The following is a 20,944-nucleotide window of genomic DNA, read 5'->3' as shown; positions in this document are numbered from 1 at the left end:
AGATAAGAACGACGCTGAATGGGTGTAGACAAAGAAGAGCTCTCCAGTAGGTGTACCAAAACATTCAAGGGCAATTGTCTAGAAGGTGGGGTTACAAGTTTATAAACTTTCAACGCATAATTACTTTCCCATTGTTCCTCAACTGCAGTTTATGATATACCAATAAGACCGAATCGAGGCGGTGAGTCACAAATATAAACAAAACATGCAACAATTTCAACAATTTTACTGAGTTACAGTTCATATAACGAAATCAGTCAAATAAATTCATTAGGCCCTAATCTATGGATGTCACATGACTGAGAATACACATATGGATCTGGTGGTCTGGTGATACCTTAAAAAAACGTAGGGGCGTGGATCAGAAAACCAGTCAGTATCTGGTGTGCCCACCATTAGCCTCATGCAGCTTGGCACATCTCCTTCACAGAGAGTTGATCAAGCTGTTGATTGTGGCCTGTGGAATGTTTTCCCACTCCTCTTCAATGGCTGTGCGAAGTTTCTGGATATTGGCGGAAACTGGAATTTGTTGTCGTGCACGTTGATCCAAAGCATCCCAAACATGCTCAATAAGTGATATGTCTGGTGAGTATGCAGGTCATGAAAGAACTGGGACATTTTCAGCTTCCAGGAATTGTGTACAGATCCTTGTGACAATGGGCCATGCATTATAATGCTGAAACATGAGCTGATGGTTGCAGATAAATGTCACAACAATGGGCCTCAGGATCTCATCACGGTATCTCTGTGCATTCAAATTTTCATGAATAAAATGCAATTGTGTTCATTGTCCATAGTTTATACTTGCCCATACCATAACCTTACCGCCACAAAGGGGCACTCTGTTCACAAAGTTGACATCAGCAAACCACTCACCCTCACGACGCTATACACACTGTCTGCCATCTGCCCGGTACAGTTGAAACCAGGATTCATCTGTGAAGAGCACACTTCTCCAGTGTGCCAGAGGCCATCGAAGGTGAGCATATTCCCACTGAAGTCGGTTTTGACGCCGAACTTCAGTCAGGTCAAGACCCTGGTAAAGATGATGAGCACGCAGATGAACTTCCCTGAGATGGTTTCTGACAGTTAGTGCAGAAATTCTTCGGTTGTGCAAACCCAAAGTTTCATCAGCTGTCCGGGTGGCTGGTCTCAAACGATCCCACAGGTGAAGAAGCCTGATGTGGAGGTCCTGGGCTGGCGTGAATACGCGTGGACGTACTGACAAATTCCTCAAAACGATGTTGGAGGCGGCTTATGGTAGAGAAATTAACATTCAATTCTCCGGCAACAGCTCTGGTGGACATTCCTGCAGTCAGCATGTCAATTGCACGCTCCCTCAAAAATTTAGACATCTGTGTCACTGTGTTGTGTGACAAAACCGCACATTTTAGAGTGGCCTTTTATTGTCCCCAGCACAATGATCATGCTGTTTAATCAGCTTCTTGATATGCCACACCTGTCAGGTGGATGGATTATCTTGGCAAAGGAGAAATGCTCCCTAGCAGGGATGTAAACAAATTTGTGCACAACATTTGAGAGAAATAAGATTTTTGTTAGTATGGAACATTTCTAGGATCTTTTATTTCAGCTCATGAAAATGGGACCAACACTTAACATGTTGTGTTTATATTTGTGTTCAGTGCACATACAGTGCCTTCTGAAAGTATTCAGACCGCTTGACTTTTTCCACATTTTGTTACATTACAGCCTAATTCTAAAATGGATTAAATAAAAAAAAAATCCTCAGCAATCTGCACACAATACCAAAGCAAAAACTGGTTGTTAGAATGTTTGCAAATGTATTTTAAAATAAACAACTTTACATAAGTATTCAGACCCTTTGCTATGAGACTCGAAATTGAGTTCGGGTGCATCCTGTTTCCATTGATCCTCCTTGAGAGGTTTCTACAACTTGATTGGAGTCCACCTTTGGTAAATTCAATTGATTGGACATGATTTGGAAAGGCACACACCTGTTTATATAAGGCCCCACAGTTGAGAGTGCATGACAGAGCAACAACCAAGTCATGAGGTCAAAGGAATTGTCTGTGGTGTCGGGATGGTGTTGAGGCACAGATCTGGGGAAGGGTACCAAAACATTTCTACAGCATTGAATGTCCCCAAAAACACATCATTCATAAATGGAAGCAGTTTGGAACCACCAAGACTCTTCCTGGAGCTGGCCGCCCGGGCCAAACTGAGCAATCAGGGAGAAGGGCCTTGGTCAGGGAGGTGACCAAGGACCTGATGGTCCAGCTAACAGAGCTCCAGAGTTCCTCTGCGGAGATGGGAGAACCTTCCAGTAGGACAACCAACTTTGCAGCACCCCACCAATTAGGCCTTTATGGTAGAGTGGCCAGACGGAAGCCACTCCTCCATAAAAGGCACATGACAGCTCGCTTGGAGTTTGCCAAAAGGCACATAAAGGCTCTCAGACCATGAGAAACAAGATTCTCTGCTCTGATGAAACCAAGATTGAACTCTTTGGCCTGAATGCCAAACGGCACATCTGGCACAATCCCTTAGGTGAAGCATGGTGGTGGCAGCATCGTGCTGTAGGGATGTTTTTCAGCAGCAGGGACGGGGATTGAGGCAGGATTGAGTCAAAGATGAACTGAGCAAAGTACAAAGAGATCCTTGATGAAAACCTGCTCCAAAGTGCTCAGGACCTCAGACTGGTTCGAAGGTTCACCTTTCAACAGGACAACGACCCTAAGCCCACAGCCAAGACAATGCAGGAGTGGCTTCGGGAAAAGTCTCTGAATGTCCTTGAGTGGCCCGGCCAGAGCCCAGACTTGAACCCGATCTAACATTTCTGCAGAGACCTGAAAATAGCTACCCATCCTACCTGACAAAGCTTGAGAAGACCTGCAGAGACTCCCCAAATACAGATGTGCCAAGCTTGTAGAGTCAAACACAAGAAGACTTTAAGAGGCTGTAATTGCTGCCAAAGGTGCTTCAGCAAAGTACTGAGTAAAGGGTCTGAATACTTATGTAAATGTGAAATTTCAGTATTGTTTTTCTTTTTTTCTCTAAAAACCTGTTTTTGCTTTGTCTTTATGGGGTATTGTGTGTAGAGTTATAAGGGGGAAAAACAACTTAATACATTTTAGAATAAGGCTGTAACATAACAAAATGTGGAAAATGGCAAGGGGTCTGAATAGTTTCCGACGACTCTGTATGAAGTGGGTTAAACAGTATGTAAACATAATTATATTGAACAGTGTTCAAGGACTATGTACATAGGGCAGCAGTCTCTAACTTGCAGGGTTGAGTACCAGGTGGTAGCCAGCTAGTAACAGTGACTAATGTTCAGGGCAGTGTACTGGGTGGAGACTAGTGGTGATTATTTAACAGTCTAATGGCCTGGAGATAGAAGCTGTTTTTCAGTCTCTCTGTCCCAGCATTTATGCACTTATACTCTCTCTGCCTTCTAGATGGTAGCGGGGTGAACAGAACGTGTCTCAAGTGGCTGAGGTCCTTGATGATCTTCTTGGCCTTCCTGTGACAGCGGTTGATGTAGTGGAGGATAGACACTGTGCACCCAGTAATGTGTTGGGCGGAACACACCACCCACTGGAGAGCCCTGTGGTTTTAGACGGTGCAGTTGCCGTACCAGGCAGTGATACAGCCCTGCAGGATGCTCTCAATGTTGCATCTGTAGAAGTTCATGAGGGTCTTAGAGGCCAAGCTGAATTGCTTCAGCCTCCTGAGGTTGAAGAGGCACTGTTGCGCCTTCTTCACCACACTTTCTGTGTGGATGGACCATTTCAATTTGTCAGTGATGTGCATGCCGAGGAACTTGAAACTTTTCAGTCTCTCCACTACGGTCCCATGAATTTGGATGGGAGTGTGCTCCATCTGCTGTCTCCTGAAGTCCACGATCAGCTCCTTCATTTTGTTGACATTGAGAAGAGATTATTTTCCTAGCACCACTCCGCTGGGGTCCTCACCTCCTCGCTGTAGGCTGTCTCATCGTTGTTGGTAATCAGTTATGTAATCTGAAAACTTGATGAATGAGATGGAGACGTGCGTGGCCAGCCACACAGTTCTGGGCGAACAGGGAGTACAGGAGGTGGCTGATTACATTTAGTTTAGTTACCTTTACTTTATTCGGTACATGAACAATTGTGGACATCTTGAAGCAAGTGGGGACAACAGATTGGGATAGGTAGAGATTGAATATGTCTGTAAACACTCTGCACATGCTCTGAGGATACAGCTTGGGATGCCGTCTGGGCCGACAGCTTTGTGAGGGTTAACACGCTTAAATTTCTTACTCACTTCGACCATGGAGAACGAGAGCTCACAGTCCTTGTGAACAGCGTTGGCCCGCCTAGGCAACACTGTGTTTTTCTTGAAGCAGGTGAAGAAGGTGTCCGGGAGCAAGGCGTCGGTGTCCGCTATGTACCTTGTTTTCTCATGTCTGAACCGTTGAATTGCGGCTCTACTTTGATGTTTTGCCTGTTTGATTCCCTTATGAAGGGCATAGCTGGATTGTTTGTGCTCGTCCGTGTTCCCAGTCACCTTGCCATGGTTAAATGAGATGGTTAGCACTTTCAGTTTTGCACGAATGCTGCTATCTAGCCACATTTTCTGGTTTGGGTGAGTTCTAATTGTCACAGTGAGAACAACATTGTCTATAAACTTCCTGATGAACTCAATCACAGAGTCAGTGTATACGTCAATGTTATTCTCAGAGGTAACACATATCCCAGTCCGCATGGACTAAACGATCTTGAAGCGTAGATTCAGATGAAAAGTCCTTACCACGGGTACTACCTGTTTAAGTTTCTGCCTATAGGAAGGGAGGAGCAGAATGGAGGCTTGATCTGATTTGCCGAAAGGAGGGTGGGGAAGGGCCTTGTAGCCTTCCCAGAAGGGGAGGTAGCAACGGTCAAGAATTCTTGATGAGTGAGTAGCGCAGACGATGTGTTGATAAAACTTCGGTAGCGTTTTCCTCGGATTTGCTTTATTAAGGTTTGCTTTATTAAAGAAATGTTCTTGGAAGAACTAGCCCACATAAGGTTCTTTGTGGAGCCAGAAAACTCATATGGTTCTAACTTAAACCTTTATTTTTAAGAGTGTATGTAAAAAAGACTGAATTAAAGGGATTGAAAATTATTTGGAGAATAGGTGAAACCTTTCTAGAAATTCTGTTGCTTCATGTACTTAATAAGATAGTATATTCTGAACATTCTACATTTATATAATTTTAGGACCTTATCCCTGTATCCTGGAGACACTGTACCCTGGAGCCTGGCCTAGCTATGGTCAGTGGCAGGACTCCACCCTACATGCTCCCACAGTGTCTACAGTAACTGTCAAGTCAAATATATGATATTATTCATATCAAATGTGCCAATTGCCTTCCCTAGTATATGTTTTACATTTTTGCGACCATAAGGACGAAATTAAAAGTTTTCACATCGGCTATGAATTCATGTTGTTTGACATTAAAGATTTTTTATTATCGCTATTGACATAGTGCTAATCTTTGTTGAACATAATAAAACCCCAAAACAAAACTATGCATTATTATTATGGATTTTTTCATTGTGGAAATGGGCTGAGGTATTCCTCTGGTTTACTTGTCAACAACATGACTTATGTGTCCCGGCTGGAATTGCTGGGAGAACACTCCAGCATTTTACATCACCAGCTAGTGCTGAGTCGCTCTGTTTCATGTATATGTGCCTTTCGGTAATTAATAAAATATGAATGTGCGCTTTGAGCGCAGTCTTCAATATAAATATTTATATTCTTCTGCCATGTAATGAGGTATAAAGAACACCAGCCAGGCCAAACATTATTTGTATCCCTGGCACGAACACAGAGACTTTGTAAATACTGGGCGAGACAACACTTTTTTTCATGGAGTAAGTCTGTGGGCCTAATGGCAGGTTCGGTAAATAAGTGATTCAATGAAGAGAGAAGGTATGAAGTGGTCTGAAGAGGAGGAGAGCAATGGAGGGAGATAAGAAGAAGAAAGGCCCTGATGAGGAGAGAGAGAGAGAGATAGATAGAGAGAGAGAGAGTGTGAGAGAGAGAGAGAGATAAATTTGAACTTGAATTTGACTCTGGGAGAGAAAGACAGAGAAAGGAATAGGTAGTTTGAATCGGTAGAGACAGCCATGGTTTCAGTCACTGCGGAGCTGCATTTATTCAAAACATCTCATCCATGTTAATAGAGTGAGAACAGCAGAAGCCATATTCTGTGTAGAAGTAAGTATTTCAGACACTGACCGGTAATGGTATATAAATATTTTAAGCGGCAGCATTAGTCCATGGGCGTGTGGGGCAAATGATGAGTAGGGCAGATGAGGTGCGTGTGTGTGTGTGTGCGTGCGTGCGTGTGTGTGTGTGTGTTTGTGTATGTGTGTGTGTACATACTTGGCCTCCAACGCCAAGGCAAACACTCCGGCTGCTTCAGGAGCTGCTGCTGATGTTCCAGAGTGGCGCAGGGTGCAGTTTCCATACAGGTCCGTGGTGGCCTACCATAACACAACGATGGAAGACAAAGACTGTAGTCATATCAGTGAGCTAACAACATTCAACAAGAGGAGAGGAGAGGAGAGGAGAGGAGAGGAGAGGAGAGGAGAGGAGAGGAGAGGAGAGGAGAGGAGAGGAGAGGAGAGGAGAGGAGAGGAGAGGAGAGGAGAGGAGAGGAGAGGAGAGGAGAGGAGAGGAGGGGAGAGGAAAGTGGAGAAGAAAAGACTTCAAGAATGCAAATTATTCAGTAAACATTTGATTCAGATGTGTAGTTTAATTAAAGATAATCAGAGATCTTATCCAATTAGTCAGAGAGGAAGAAGCCCATGAGGGAACCCTTGGCTCTCTCAACCGTCATGGCTTTCTGGTGCAAGTCAAAACACAAACAGTGCTGTCAAATACAGTTCTCATATACACTATATGTACAAAAGCATGTGGACACTCCTTCAAATTAGTGGATTCGGCGATTTCAGCCACACCCATTGATGACAGGTGTATAAATTTGAGCACACAGCCATGCAATCTCCATAGAAAAACATTAGAAGTAGAATGGCCTGACTGAAGAGCTCAGTGACTTTCAATGTGGCAGCGTCCAACAAGTCAGTTCGTCAAATTTCTGCCCTGCTAGAGCTGCCCCAGGCAACTGTAAGTGCTGTTATTGTGAAGTGGAAACGTGTAGGAGAAACAACGGCTCAGCTGGAGCAGTGGAAACGTGTTCTCTGGAGTGATGGATCACGCTTCACCATCTGGCAATCCATCGAACACCTTTGGGATGAATTGCGGGTCTAATCGCCCAACATCAGCGCGCGACCTCACTAATGCTCTTGTAGCTGAATGGAAGCAAAACCCAACATTCCAACATTTAGTGGAAAGCCTTCCTAGAAGAGTGGATGCTAGCAGCAAAGGGGGGACCAACTCCATATTAATGCCCATGATTTTGGAATGAGACGTTCAACGAGCAGGTTGTCCACATACTTTTGGTCTTATAGTGTATTAGTGTGACATCTCTTGATAATTAATATACTGAGAGGGAGATTTATTTGTCAGAATAGCCTTCACTGAACACGATAAAATCAAATTGTATTTGTATTGTGCTTTCTTATAACATTGCCTACACACACAAAAAAAAAACAATAACAAGCTACTACACTATGGGGTAACGTGACAGGGGAAACCTCCTGAGTGAGTTCAAAGGATTAGTATGACCAGAATTACTGTAGTATGACTAAGTTCAGATGAATCTCTCTCTCTCTCAATTCAATTTGCTATATTGGCATGATGTAACAATGTACATACAGCTCCTTGAAAAATTATTCATCCCCCTTGCCGTTTTTCCTATTTTGTTGCATTACAACCTGTAATTTAAATTGATTTTTATTTGGATTTTATGTAATGGACATCTACAAAATATTCCAAATTGGTGAAGTGAAATAAAAATAAAAAACGGAAAATTGGTGTGTGCATATGTATTCACCCCTTTGCTGTGAATCCCCTAAATAAGATCTGGTGCAACCAATTACCTTCATAAATCACATAATTAGTTCAACTGTGTGCAATCTAAGTGTCACATGATCTGTCATGATCTCAGTATATATACACCTGTTCTGAAAGGTCCCAGAGTCTGGAACACCACTAAGAAAGGGGCACCACCAAGCAAGCGGCACCATGAAGACCAAGCTGTCCAAACAGGTCAGGGACAAAGTTGTGTAGAAGTACAGATCAGGATTGGGTTATAAAAAAATATCTGAAACTTTGAACATCCCACTGAGCACCATTAAATCCATTATGAAAAAAATGTAAAGAATATTGTACCACAACAAACCTGCCATGAGAGGGCCGCCCACCAAAACTCACAGACCAGGCAAGGAGGGAATTAATCAGAGAGGCAACAAAGAGACCAAAGATAACCCTGAAGGAGCTGCAAAGCTCCATAGAACCACTTTAAGCCATACACTCCACAGAGCTGGGATTTACGGAAGAGTGGCCAGAAAAAAGCCATTGCTTAAAGAAAAAAATAAGCAAACACGTTTGGTGTTCACCAAAAGACATGTAGAAGACTCCCAAAACAAGAAGCTACTCTGGTCAGATGAGACAAATATTGAGCTTTTTGGCCATCAAGGAAAACACTATGTCTGGAATAAACCAAACACCTCTCATCAACCCGAGAACACCATGCCCACAGTGAAGCATGGTGGTGGCAGCATCATGCTGTGGGGAAGTTTTTCATCGGCAGGGACTGGGAAACTGGTCAGAATTTAAGGAATGATGGATGACGCTAAATACAGGAAGCCTCTTGAGGGAAACCTGTTTCAGTCTTCCAGAGATTTGAGACTGCGATGGAGGTTCACCTTCCAGCAGGACAATGACCCTAAGCATACTGCTAACGCAACACTCGAGTGGTTTAAGGGTAAACATTTAAATGTCTTGGAATAACCTAGTCAAAGACCAGACCTCAATCCAATTGAGAATCTGTGGTATGACTTAAAGATTGCTGTACACCAGCGGAACCCATCCAACTTGAAGGAGCTGGAGCAGTTTTTCCTTGAAGAATGGGCAAAAATCCCAGTGGCTAGATTTGACAAGCTTATAGAGACATACCCCAAAAGACTTGCAGCTGAAATTGCTGCAAAAGGTGGCTCTACAAAGTGTTGACTTTTGGGGGGTGAATAGTTATGCACGCTCAGGTTTTCTGTTTTGATGCCTTATTTCTTGTTTGTTTCACAATAAATAATATTTTGCATCTTCAAAGTGGTAGGCATGTTGTGTAAATCAAATGATACAAACACCCCAAAAAAACATTTTAATTCCAAGTTGTAAGGCAACAAAATAGGAAAAATGCCAAGGGGGGTGAATACTTTCTCAAGCCACTGTATTTCCAAAGCGTACTTTGGAGATTAAGTGATACATTTACAATATTAACATCATTAAAATCATAATTATCAAGATTGTCAATGGGACAATCATTAACCTCCCTGGGCGAGGTGGGACGCCTAGTCAACAGCCAGTGGAATCGCGTGGCGATTTATCCGGCCGTGCAAATACTGCCCCCTAGCCCCATTAACAACAATAATCAAGGGTCAAAATAACCATACATTGAGCAGTAACAATAACATAGAGGCCATGTGCAGGTTGGTTGGTCTGTCAGACACTGTCCCTCATTTTATGGCAGGTAGCAATGTAGTGCTTTGCCAACAAACAGCTCTCTGCGTCCTCCCCCAACAGGACGTGTAGCCTATTCTCATCAGAGAGGTATTTGAATCCTTGAATAAGACTTTCAAATTTGGGGAAATTACACTCTCTTTATATTTTTTAAATTGTGTCAGGAAATGCAGCTCTGTCTTGGGTTCTGCTGTGGTGCTATGGTTGCACAGCCTTTCCTCAACAGGGAGCCAGTTTTTCCTGTGTCTACCCTTCTCAATGGCAAGGATGTGCTCACTGAGCTTGTACTTTGTCAAGGTTTTGATCAATAGTTTGCCATAGTGACGTGTCAATTTAGGGCCTATCTCATCCCTCTCTCCATCCCTTCCGCCCCCTATGGCACAGATGATTCATACATTGTCTTGTGATAACTCTGCACGTGGAGATAATTCCCCAGATAAATGCAGCTATAACAACCAAGCAGAAAGTTATAGTCCATCTCTGCTATGTCATTGTCCCAGTCCTCTACCCTGATGGCAGATATACGCACTCAGTGTACTCAAAGTACTCAGCCTGAGGATAACAATGAGATGAACTTGGTCAACCACTCCCTTTCTTTTTTTCCCACCCCTTCTCACACACTCACCACACCAGCCTCAGGGTTCCTCTTGCGTCCGTTGCTGAAGGTGGATGCGAGGGTGGAGGAGCAGCTCTCGTCATACAGGGCTGTGCGGCCGTCGTTGATGGCTGAGTTGATGGAGATGGTCCACATGCTGGAGGCGTAACCATCGCAGTTACAGTCGTCATAGCTACCACCGTCTCCAGAGGCCCATACGTAGATACTGCCTTTCCCTCCTCGGCCCTACGAGACAACACATCAACTGGCTTCAGGATGTGTTATAGGGGTAGAAGCAGTGGAAGTGGTACAGATGTAGATCTTAATTTTATCACCTTTTATCACAATACAGGAAATATAAAATGTATAGTGTATATGAGGTTTTAAAAGGCTTCTGAAGTTTGTAATTCCACTTATACATTTCAGACTTGATTTTTATTTACGAAAAATGTATCAACACCTACAAAAAAAGTCATTAATTATAATCCAGATAATAATTCACATTTCCTGTTGCTGCAGGTTTATTTTCCTGCTGTAGCAAACTGGCTCAAATTAAGATCCTACATCTGTAGTGATAGCAGTACATTGGTAGTCGTGCTGGGGCGGTAGATAGACTAGTGGTTAGAGCGTTGGGCCAGTAACTCAAATCCCTGAGCTGACAAGGTAAAAATCTGTTGTTCTGCCCGTGAACAAGGCAGTTAACCCACTGTTCCCCAGGAGACTGTCATTGTAAAAAAGAATTTGTTCTTAACATGTGTTGTTCCTTCTAGCTTTCTATTATAAATCAGTAACAAGGTAAAAATACAGAGGACAGAGAAATATGGGTGCACCAGACAGGTCAACACTTCTAATTTACACACCAAAAAAATCAGTTTAAATACACTTAGGTTGGAGTCATTAAAACTCATTTTTCAACCACTCCACAAATTTCTTGTTAACAAACTAAGTCGGTAAGGACATCTATTTTGTGCATGACACAAGTAATTTGTTTACAGACTAGATTAATTAATTTATAATTCACTGTATCACAATTCCAGTGGGTCAGAAGTTTGCATACAGTAATTTGACAGTGCCTTTAAACAGCTTGGAAAATTACAGAAAATTATGTCATGGCTTTAGAAGCTTCTGATAGGCTAATTTACATAGTTTGAGTCAATTGGAGGTGTACCTGTGGATGTATTTCAAGGCCTACCTTCAAACTCAGATACTCTTTGCTTGAAATCGTGGGTAAATCAAAAGAATCAGCCAAGACCTCAGAAAAACAATTGTAGACCTCAACAAGTCTGGTTCATCCTTGTGAGCAATTTCCAAATGCCTGAAGGTACCACATTCACCTGTACAAACAATACTACACAAGTATAAACACAATGGGACAACGCAGCTGTCATACCGATCAGGAAGGAAACGCGTTCTGTCTCCTAGAGATGAACGTACTTTACTTTGGTGCAAAAAGTGCAAATCAATCCCAGAACAATAGCAAAGGACCTTGTGAAGATGCTGGAAGAAACAGGTACAAAAGAATCTATATCCACAGTAAACTTTGTCCTATATTGTCATAACCTGAAAGGCCGCTCAGCAAGTAAGAAGCCACTGCTCCAAAACCGCCATAAAAAAGCTAGACTACAGTGGGGACAAAGACTGCACATGGGGACAAAGATCATACTTTTTGGAGAAATGTCCTCTGGTCTGATGAAACAAAAAATAACTGTTAGGCCATAATGAACATCGTTATGTTTGGAGCAAAAGGGGGAGGCTTGCAAGCCAGCATCATGAGGTAGGAAAATCATGTGGATATATTGAAGCAACATCTCAAGACATCAGTCAACTTATTGTGGGAATCTTGTGGAAGGCCACCCGAAATGTTTGACCTATATTAATTGGGTGTATGTAAACTTCTGACCCACTGGGAATGTGATGAAAGAAATAAAATCTGAAATAAATCATTCTCTCTACTATTATTCTGATATTTCACATTCTTAAAATAAAGTGGTGATCCTAACTGACCTAAGACAGGGCATTTTTACTGGGATTAAATGTCAGGAATTGTGAAAAACAGAGTTTAAATGTATTTGCCTAAGGTGTATGTAAACTTCCAACTTCAACTGTATGTAACAAATGTTACGAGTTATGTATTTGATGGTCATTCAGGTTAAATAGGTTGCCCTATCATAATTAGGTAGCTAGCTTACATTAGATTGAGTGTTAGTTAGCTAGCTTACAACAGTTAGCTAGCTAGCCATTTTCTGTTCTAATATCTCTGGCTATGGTAACGTTAGCTAGCTAACGAAGTTAGCCTCACGACCATGCCCGCGACACTAGCTTACTGAAGTGTATAAACTTTGTCAGTGTCTGTAATGGTAGCTAGTTAAAGCCAGCTAGGTACCTTAGCTAGCTTAGTCTGAAACTTCTTCTGGACTGTCTCAGACAATGTTTCACTCCTTAGCTATATTACCTAAATTTCCTGGCTAGCTAGCTAAGTTACCAATGTTCGATTTTACTTATTCTATAAATGGGTTAATTTAACCAAGCCATTTGGCAGGCTTATCTCATGCTTGCATGGTGATTGATTGTAACGGCCGTCGTATGAAGTGGATCAAGGCGCAGCGGGTTGAGTGCTCATTTTAACTTTATTTAGAACACTTATGAAACAAAACAGGAAAATGAACGGACGACAAACAGTAATGCAGGCTACACACAGCTATGCAAAAACAACTTCCCACACTTCCCATTACAAACACACCCCTATACATAGGACCTTCAATCAGAGGCAATGAGGAACAGCTGCCTCTAATTGAAGGACAATCCCAATTAACTAAACATAGAACTAAACACCCTAGATCTAACATAGAAATACACTAACCTAAAACATAACCCATAAACCGCAGAACACTCTAAACAAACAGCCCTCTACATAACACATAACCCAACAAACCCCGAACCACATAAAACAAACACCCCCTGCCACGTCCTGACCAAACTACAATAACCCCTTTACTGGTCAGGACGTGACATTGATTGAGTTAGCTGGCGTTACTGTTCTGGTTTTTAATGGTTTCTGACAGTGGCAGCTTTAGTCGGACTTGAGGAGAATGGATGCAAATTCTGTTAGCTAACTAACGTTAGAGTTTACCTTAAATGTCATGTAGCCAAGTTAGTTTAGCTAGCTAACTAGCTAGCTACACTATATAAACAAAGTATGTGGACACTCCTTCAAATTAGTGGATTGTGCTATTTCAACCACACCTGTTGCTGACAGGTGAATAATATCGAGCACACAGCCATGTAATCTTCATAGACAAACCTTGGCAGTAGAATGGACATACTGAAGAGCTCAGTGACTTTAAATGTGGCACCGTCATAGGATGTCACCTTTCCAACAAGTCAGTTCGGCCCGAGCTCCCTGCCATCCAGGACCTCTATATCAGGCGATGTGAAAGGAAGGCCTAGAAAATCGTCAAAGTCCCCAACCACCCATGGCAAGAGGTACCGGTGCATTCAGTCTGACACCAACAGACTCTTGAACAGCTTCTATCCCCAAGCAATATGACGGATAAATAGCTAACAAAATAGCTACACGCACTGTTTACCTTGTATCTTTCTTGACCTTTAAAAAATATACACTGCTAAAAAAAATAAAGGGAACACTAAAATAACACATCCTAGATCTGAATGAATGAAATAATGTAATTAAATACTTTTTTCTTTACATAGTTGAATGTGCTGACAACAAAATCACACAAAAATAATCAATGGAAATCCAATTTATCAACCCATGGAGGTCTGGATTTGGAGTCACACTCAAAATTAAAGTGGAAAACCACACTACAGGCTGATCCAACTTTGATGTAATGTCCTTAAAACAAGTCAAAATGAGACTCAGTAGTGTGTGTGGCCTCCACGTGCCTGTATGACCTCCCTACAACGCCTGGGCATGCTCCTGATGAGGTGGCAGATGGTCTCCTGAGGGATCTCCTCCCAGACCTGGACTAAAGCATCCGCCAACTCCTGGACAGTCTGTGGTGCAACGTGGCGTTGGTGGATGGAGCGAGACATGATGTCCCAGATGTGCTCAATTGGATTCAGGTCTGGGGAACGGGCGGGCCAGTCCATAGCATCAATGCCTTCCTCTTGCAGGAACTGCTGACACACTCCAGCCACATGAGGTCTAGCATTGTCTTGCATTAGGAGGAACCCAGGGCCAACCGCACCAGCATATGGTCTCACAAGGGGTCTGAGGATCTCATCTCGGTACCTAATGGCCGTCAGGCTACCTCTGGCGAGCACATGGAGGGCTGTGCGGCCCCCCAAATAAATGCCACCCCACACCATGACTGACCCACTGCCAAACCGGTCATGCTGGAGGAAATTGCAGGCAGCAGAACATTCTCCACGGCGTCTCCAGACTCTGTCACGTCTGTCACATGTGCTCAGTGTGAACCTGCTTTCATCTGTGAAGAGCACAGGGCGCCAGTGGCGAATTTGCCAATCTTGGTGTTCTCTGGCAAATGCCAAACGTCCTGCACGGTGTTGGGCTGTAAGCACAACCCCCACCTGTGGACGTCGGGCCCTCATACCACCCTCATGGAGTCTGTTTCTGACCGTTTGAGCAGACACATGCACATTTGTGGCCTGCTGGAGGTCATTTTGCAGGCCTCTGGTAGTGCTTCTCCTGCTCCTCCTTGCAGAAAGGCGGAGGTAGCGGTCCTGCTGCTGGGTTGTTGCCCTCCTACGGCCTCCTCCACGTATCCTGATGTACTGGCCTGTCTCCTGGTAGCGCCTCCATGCTCTGGACACTACGCTGACAGACACAGCAAACCTTCTTGCCACAGCTCGCATTGATGTGCCATCCTGGATGAGCTGCACTACCTGAGCCACTTGTGTGGGTTGTAGACTCCGTCTCATGCTACTACTAGAGTGAAAGCACCGCCAGCATTCAAAATTGACCAAAACATCAGCCAGGAAGCATAGGAACTGAGAAGTGGTCTGTGGTCACCACCTGCAGAACCACTCCTTTATTGGGGGTATCTTGCTAATTGCCTATAATTTCCACCTGTTGTCTATTCCATTTGCACAACAGCATGTGAAATGTATTGTCAATCAGTGTTGCTTCCTAAGTGGACAGCTTGATTTCACAGAAGTGTGATTGACTTGGAGTTACATTGTGTTGTTTAAGTGTTCCCTTTATTTTTTGAGCAGTGTATATTTGCCAAATATGTATTTGCATACTCACAGGGCCCTACACACTCACACACACTGTCACTCTAACACACACACACAATACTCATCATTTGCTCAATTACACATAATATGCATATACATTTATACTGACTCTACAGACCTGCCCACTCACTCACATGCAAGCTGCTGCTACTGTACTCTGTTTATCTTATATCCCGTTGCACAGTATCTAACTCCATCACTCCAGTATCCCTGCACATGTAAATGTGACTCGTTTCAAGAAACTAGGTGTATGTCGCAATTCACTATTTCACAGGAGCGACATTTATCAAAATGCGTTTTTTTGGCAGAAATGCCTTACGGAACATGTGAACTTTCATGTGCCTTAATAACACACTTGTATGCCATCTGTAAATATGAATACAATTGTTCAATTAGTTAGTTGGTCTAGTTGGTCTAGTTGGTTTAGCCACAGAAAAAGTCAGGAACCTTCCTGCTAGCCATGATTGGCTGAGATAATGAGTGTGCTGGACATGCCGAGAGATGATAATTCTAATTCCCTTCTCCCGGCTGCGTGCCGAAGCACCTCTCACTCACATGGCTCTCAGTCATGTGATCGGGTCTTTCTCACAGGCTACAAGTGAAGACAGACACACCGGGATGCAACAGCATGCATCCTTATCCATTTCCGAGGTGCATATAAGACATCACGTAGCAGAACTGCATAAGTGTTGCTCTCCACTTTTTGGTGGACCGTGTTTTTAAATTAGTGGAATTAGAGTATGATAGCTAAGGAGGTGGAGAAAATTCAGGCATTTTATTGCAAATATGCAGACAGAGTGGAAAAGAGAACATTACATCTTCAAACTAAGGTCAAGCATAGCATCCGTGACAGAGAGGGAGAAAAGTCCATCCATGTATACAGGTAAGAGAGTCTAGCTAGCTACATTTTCAGATATTACACGTTTCTAATTTTGTCAGTCATTTTCATTTCAAGTTAAAGTACTGTTAGCTAGCTAACATTAGCTGTCTGGCTAGCTGTCTAACGTTATGTGTATGATCTATGTAGTAATATTATTCGTACCTCAGAGCCATTTGCATTGCTAGTTGTAGCCTAATATTAGCTAGCTAACATTGAACCTGGTTGGTTAGCTACCTGTCGATTCATGTAGGGTAGTAACTTTATGAGTTGGGATTATGGTGCATTGTTTAGCTAGTTAGCTACATGTCTAACCAAAAGACTCCATTATGCAAGTACCTATTTCAATATAATTTTTATGATGTCACTGTGACAACTGTCAGACATAGCTGGTAAATTCGCTCTGGCTATCTACTCTGATTTTAGAGCACTCTCGTCTGAGTGTGCCAGAGCGCAGAATAACTGACGAATTTCCGTACGCTCAACATTTTAGCGGAACAGCGTACCACTTACCTTAACCTGTTGGGGCTAGGGGGCAGTATTTTCACGGCTGGATAAAAAAAACGTACCCGATTTAATCTGGTTACTAATCCTACCCAGTAACTAGAATATGCATATACTTATTATATATGGATAGAAAACACCCTAAAGTTTCTAAAACTGTTTGAATGGTGTCTGTGAGTATAACAGAACTCATTTGGCAGGCAAAACCCTGAGACATTTTCTGACAGGAAGTGGATACCTGATGTGTTGAATTACCTTTAAGCCTATGCCATTGAAACACACAGGGGTTGATTAATGTTTTGGCACTTCCTATTGCTTCCACTAGATGTCACCAGCCTTTACAAAGTGTTTTGAGTCTTTTACTGTGAGATCTGACCGAACAAGAGCCATGGAACGGTGATGGCCGATTAGACTCTGGCGCGCGAGTTGATGTTGGGTACCCTCGTTCCAATACGTTATAAAAGAGAATGCATTCGTCCACCTTGAATATTATTCATGTTCTGGTTAAAAAAGGCACTAATGATTCATGCTATACAACGTTTGACATGTTTGAACGAACGTAAATATATTTTTTCCCCTCGTTCATGACGAGAAGTCCGGCTGGCTTAGATCATGTGCTAACAACACGGAGCTTTTTGGATATAAATGATGAGCTTTTTTGAACCAAACTACATTCGTTATGGACCTGGGATTCCTGGAAGTGACATCTGATGAAGAGAATCAAAGGTAATGGATTATTTACATAGTATTTTCGATTTTAGATCTCTCCAACATGGCCGTTTCTCTGTATAGCAAAGCGTATTTTTCTGGGCGCAGTGCTCAGATTATTGCAAAGTGTGATTTCCCAGTAAGGTTATTTTTAAATCTGGCAAGTTGATTGCGTTCAAGAGATGTAAATCTATAATTCTTTAAATGACAATATAATATTTTACCAATGTTTTCTAATTTTAATTATTTAATTTGTGGTGCTGACTTGACTGCCGGCTATTGGAGGGAAATGATTTCCTGAACATCAACGCCATAGTAGACCGCTGTTTATGGATATAAATATGAACTTGATAGAACTAAAAATGCATGTATTGTCTAACATAATGTCCTAGGAGTGTCATCTGATGGAGATTGTGAAAGGTTATTGCATCATTTTAGCTGGTTTTATGGTTTTGGTGAGGCCTGTCTTTGAATTGACAAAACATTACACACAGCTATTGTCAATGTACTCTCCTAACATAATCTAACTTTATGCTTTCGCCGTAAAACCTTTTTGAAATCGGACAACGTGGTTAGATTAAGGAGATGTTTATCTTTCAAAGGGTGTAAGATAGTTGTATGTTTGAAAAATTTGAATTTTGACATTTATTTGGTTTCAAATTTGCCGCTCTTGAAATGCACCTGCTGTTGATAGGGTGCACCACGGGTGGCACGCTAGCGTCCCACATAGCCCCAAGAAGTTAAAACCCTCATACCATTGAATTACTTCAATTATAAAAAACATGTGAAATGTGCATTGAAGTCAAGCAGTGAATTTCAAACAGATTCAACCACAAAGACCAGGGAGGTTTTCCAATGCCTCGCAAAGAAAGGCACCTATTGGGTAATAATAAAAAAGCAGACATTGAATATCCCTTTGAGAATGGTGAAGTTAATCATCACAATTTGGATAGTATCAATACACCTGGTCCCTACAAAGATACAAGTGAACGTGATATGGTGAAATCCCTGAGCGGTTTCCTTCCTCTCCGTCAACTGAGTTAGAAAGGATGGCTGCATCTTTGTAGTGACTGGGTTTATTTAATTATTGAAGAATAATTCAGTTGTGGCCAACATATTTGGCCACAGCTGTATATATTTTCTCCCTGAAATCAAGGAAGGTCCCTTATGTTGGTAACCCCTGATCTAGGTAAACCTGATTTACGTATGTTCTCCCTCTCACCACATCTATTCCTTGCCTCTCCATCTAAATTGCAAAGTGCCGTTTGAAATACAGTGAGATTACATATGTGCACGGCTATTGTCTCCAGCGCTCCCCAAATGAAGCACTCTTATGTATCTAGCACCGCTTCCAGAATATTCCATATGATTTATTTCCATTATCCATGTCAATTTGCAAAACGAAGCCACCTCGCTCAAGATGCAAACTAAGTGTCTTGTTGAGAGTGAAGTGATTGTACCGGGGCGGGGGTGACAAGTGTTCCCCAGCTGTTGGAGAGAATAACAAAAAACATGCATGGCTGTTTAATGGAAAAAAATTGAATTGAATGATTCTCATCTTAGGTCGGTGGAAAAGAAAGTGCTATTTTTGTTGTTCTACAACGTGCATTGTGCCTAGCCTACGTAATGGTTTACATATGTGATCATTAGCATGAAAGAGGCTGAGCGGAATACTGCTTGATTAGTTGTGTTTATCTTAGCCATGCTTAGAGCACATTTTGCACCTCCTCAACAACACTGGATGAGATAGGGTCAGAGCAGATCAGACCACCCCCTTGCATGGTATTGTGAATCATCAAGCAACTAATTGCCACTGGCAGTATGCTAACTAACTGTGCGTGTCTAAGGGGTGTCTGTGAAAGTGTATAACAGCAAGGCTGTTTTTTTTACTATTCTGTGTCTTGAGTCTAATATACCGTATGCCTCTTCAAAGAACCCAGTTACCCCAGTAAGACAAGTACAGGTACTCTATAAGCCTGCTATCTCCAGTCAGCCCAGTGTGTGTTTGTGTGTGTGTGTGCACCTTGTTGACTCCATCAGCCATGGCCTGCAAAGTGAGCTCTCTGGGTCCGTCTACTGTCTTGCCGTCATCGGTGGGACCCCAACTAGCACTGTAGATGTCAATGACCTGGGGCATATGGCTGATGGATGATGCCTCGATGATGTCCGTCATGAAGGGTTGGTCCAGCATACGGATACCTGGGGGAGGAGGAGAGGATGGGTGGGGAGAGGCATGTAGTGTAAGATACACATTGTCTATCGTATGAATCAGTCAAGCCATTGGTTACACATTATTAAAATGCTAAGCCACTGTTGACCAAATATATTTTGTATGGCTTGACTATTGGTTTAAAAACTGGAGAAAGTACTTTATAACAAAATATACCAGTTAGCAATTAGATAATTTGTGTTGGTGCAACAGTTTAACCAACATCTCTTTATGTTAGGCCAGTCTTTATACAAACTGTATATATGAAACATATTCAGCCACCGTTGATGCACCTATTTGGAAAAAAAGTTATGTAACCATAATGAAATCTCAAAACCAATTAATTTTAAGATCAAAGCCTTCATTATGGTGCTTCCATAACTCCTGGAAATTGACGAGTTCGAGGTTATTAACAACATACTGATGAAGAAGTCGATCCCTCCGATGTCAACAACTACAGACCAGTATCCCTTCTTTCTTTTCTCTCCAAAACTCTTGAACGTGCCGTCCTTGGCCAGCTCTCCTGCTATCTCTCTCAGATTGACCTTCTTGATCCTAATCAGTCAGGTTTCAAGACTGGGCATTCAACTGAGACTGCTCTTCTCTGTGTCACGGAGGCTCTCCGCACTGCTAAAGCTAACTCTCTCTCCTCTGCTCTCATCCTTCTAGACCTATCTGCTGCCTTTGATACTGTGAACCATCAGATCCTCCTCTCCACCCTCTCCGAGTTGGGCATCTCCGGCGCGGCCCACGCTTGGATTGCGTCCTACCTGACAGGTTGCTCCTACCAGGTGGCGTGGCGAGAATCTGTCTCCGCACCATGCGCTCTCATCACTGGTGTCCCCCAGGGCTCTGTTCTAGGCCCTCTCCTATTCTCGCTATACACCAAGTCACTTGGCTCTGTCACATCCTCACATGGTCTCTCCTATCATTGCTATGCAGACGACACACAATTAATCTTCTCCTTTCCCCCTTCTGATAACCAGGCGGCGAATCGCATCTCTGTATGTCTGTCAGACATATCAGTGTGGATGACGGATCACCACCTCAAGCTGAACCTCGGCAAGACGGAGCTGCTCTTCCTCCCGGGGAAGGACTGCCCGTTCCATGATCTCGCCATCACTGTTGACAACTCCCTTGTGTCCTCCTCTCTAGGTTCATGCTCTACAACATTCGC

At 42.8% G+C, this 20,944-nt stretch overlaps 1 protein-coding gene across 1 annotated transcript in view; it reads right to left on the bottom strand.

The window, feature by feature from the left end:
* The window catches only part of LOC106607177 (neuroendocrine convertase 2), a 102,295-nt gene that overhangs the window by 24,929 nt on the left and 56,422 nt on the right, over positions 1-20,944 (bottom strand). Inside the window, exons 8-10 of the mRNA XM_014203849.3 lie at positions 19,582-19,757; positions 10,280-10,495; positions 6,397-6,497 (exon numbers count right to left, since the gene is read on the bottom strand). Of these exons, the coding sequence (XP_014059324.1) occupies positions 6,397-6,497; positions 10,280-10,495; positions 19,582-19,757 (493 nt within the window). The remainder of the gene's footprint in view (positions 1-6,396; positions 6,498-10,279; positions 10,496-19,581; positions 19,758-20,944) is intronic.

This window comes from Salmo salar, chromosome 01 (assembly GCF_965601325.2).
Source record: "Salmo salar chromosome 01, fSalSal1, whole genome shotgun sequence".
Taxonomy (NCBI): Eukaryota; Metazoa; Chordata; class Actinopteri; order Salmoniformes; family Salmonidae; genus Salmo; species Salmo salar.
Note: the sequence above shows the minus strand (reverse complement) of the source record. Positions and strands in the feature narration are given on the sequence as shown.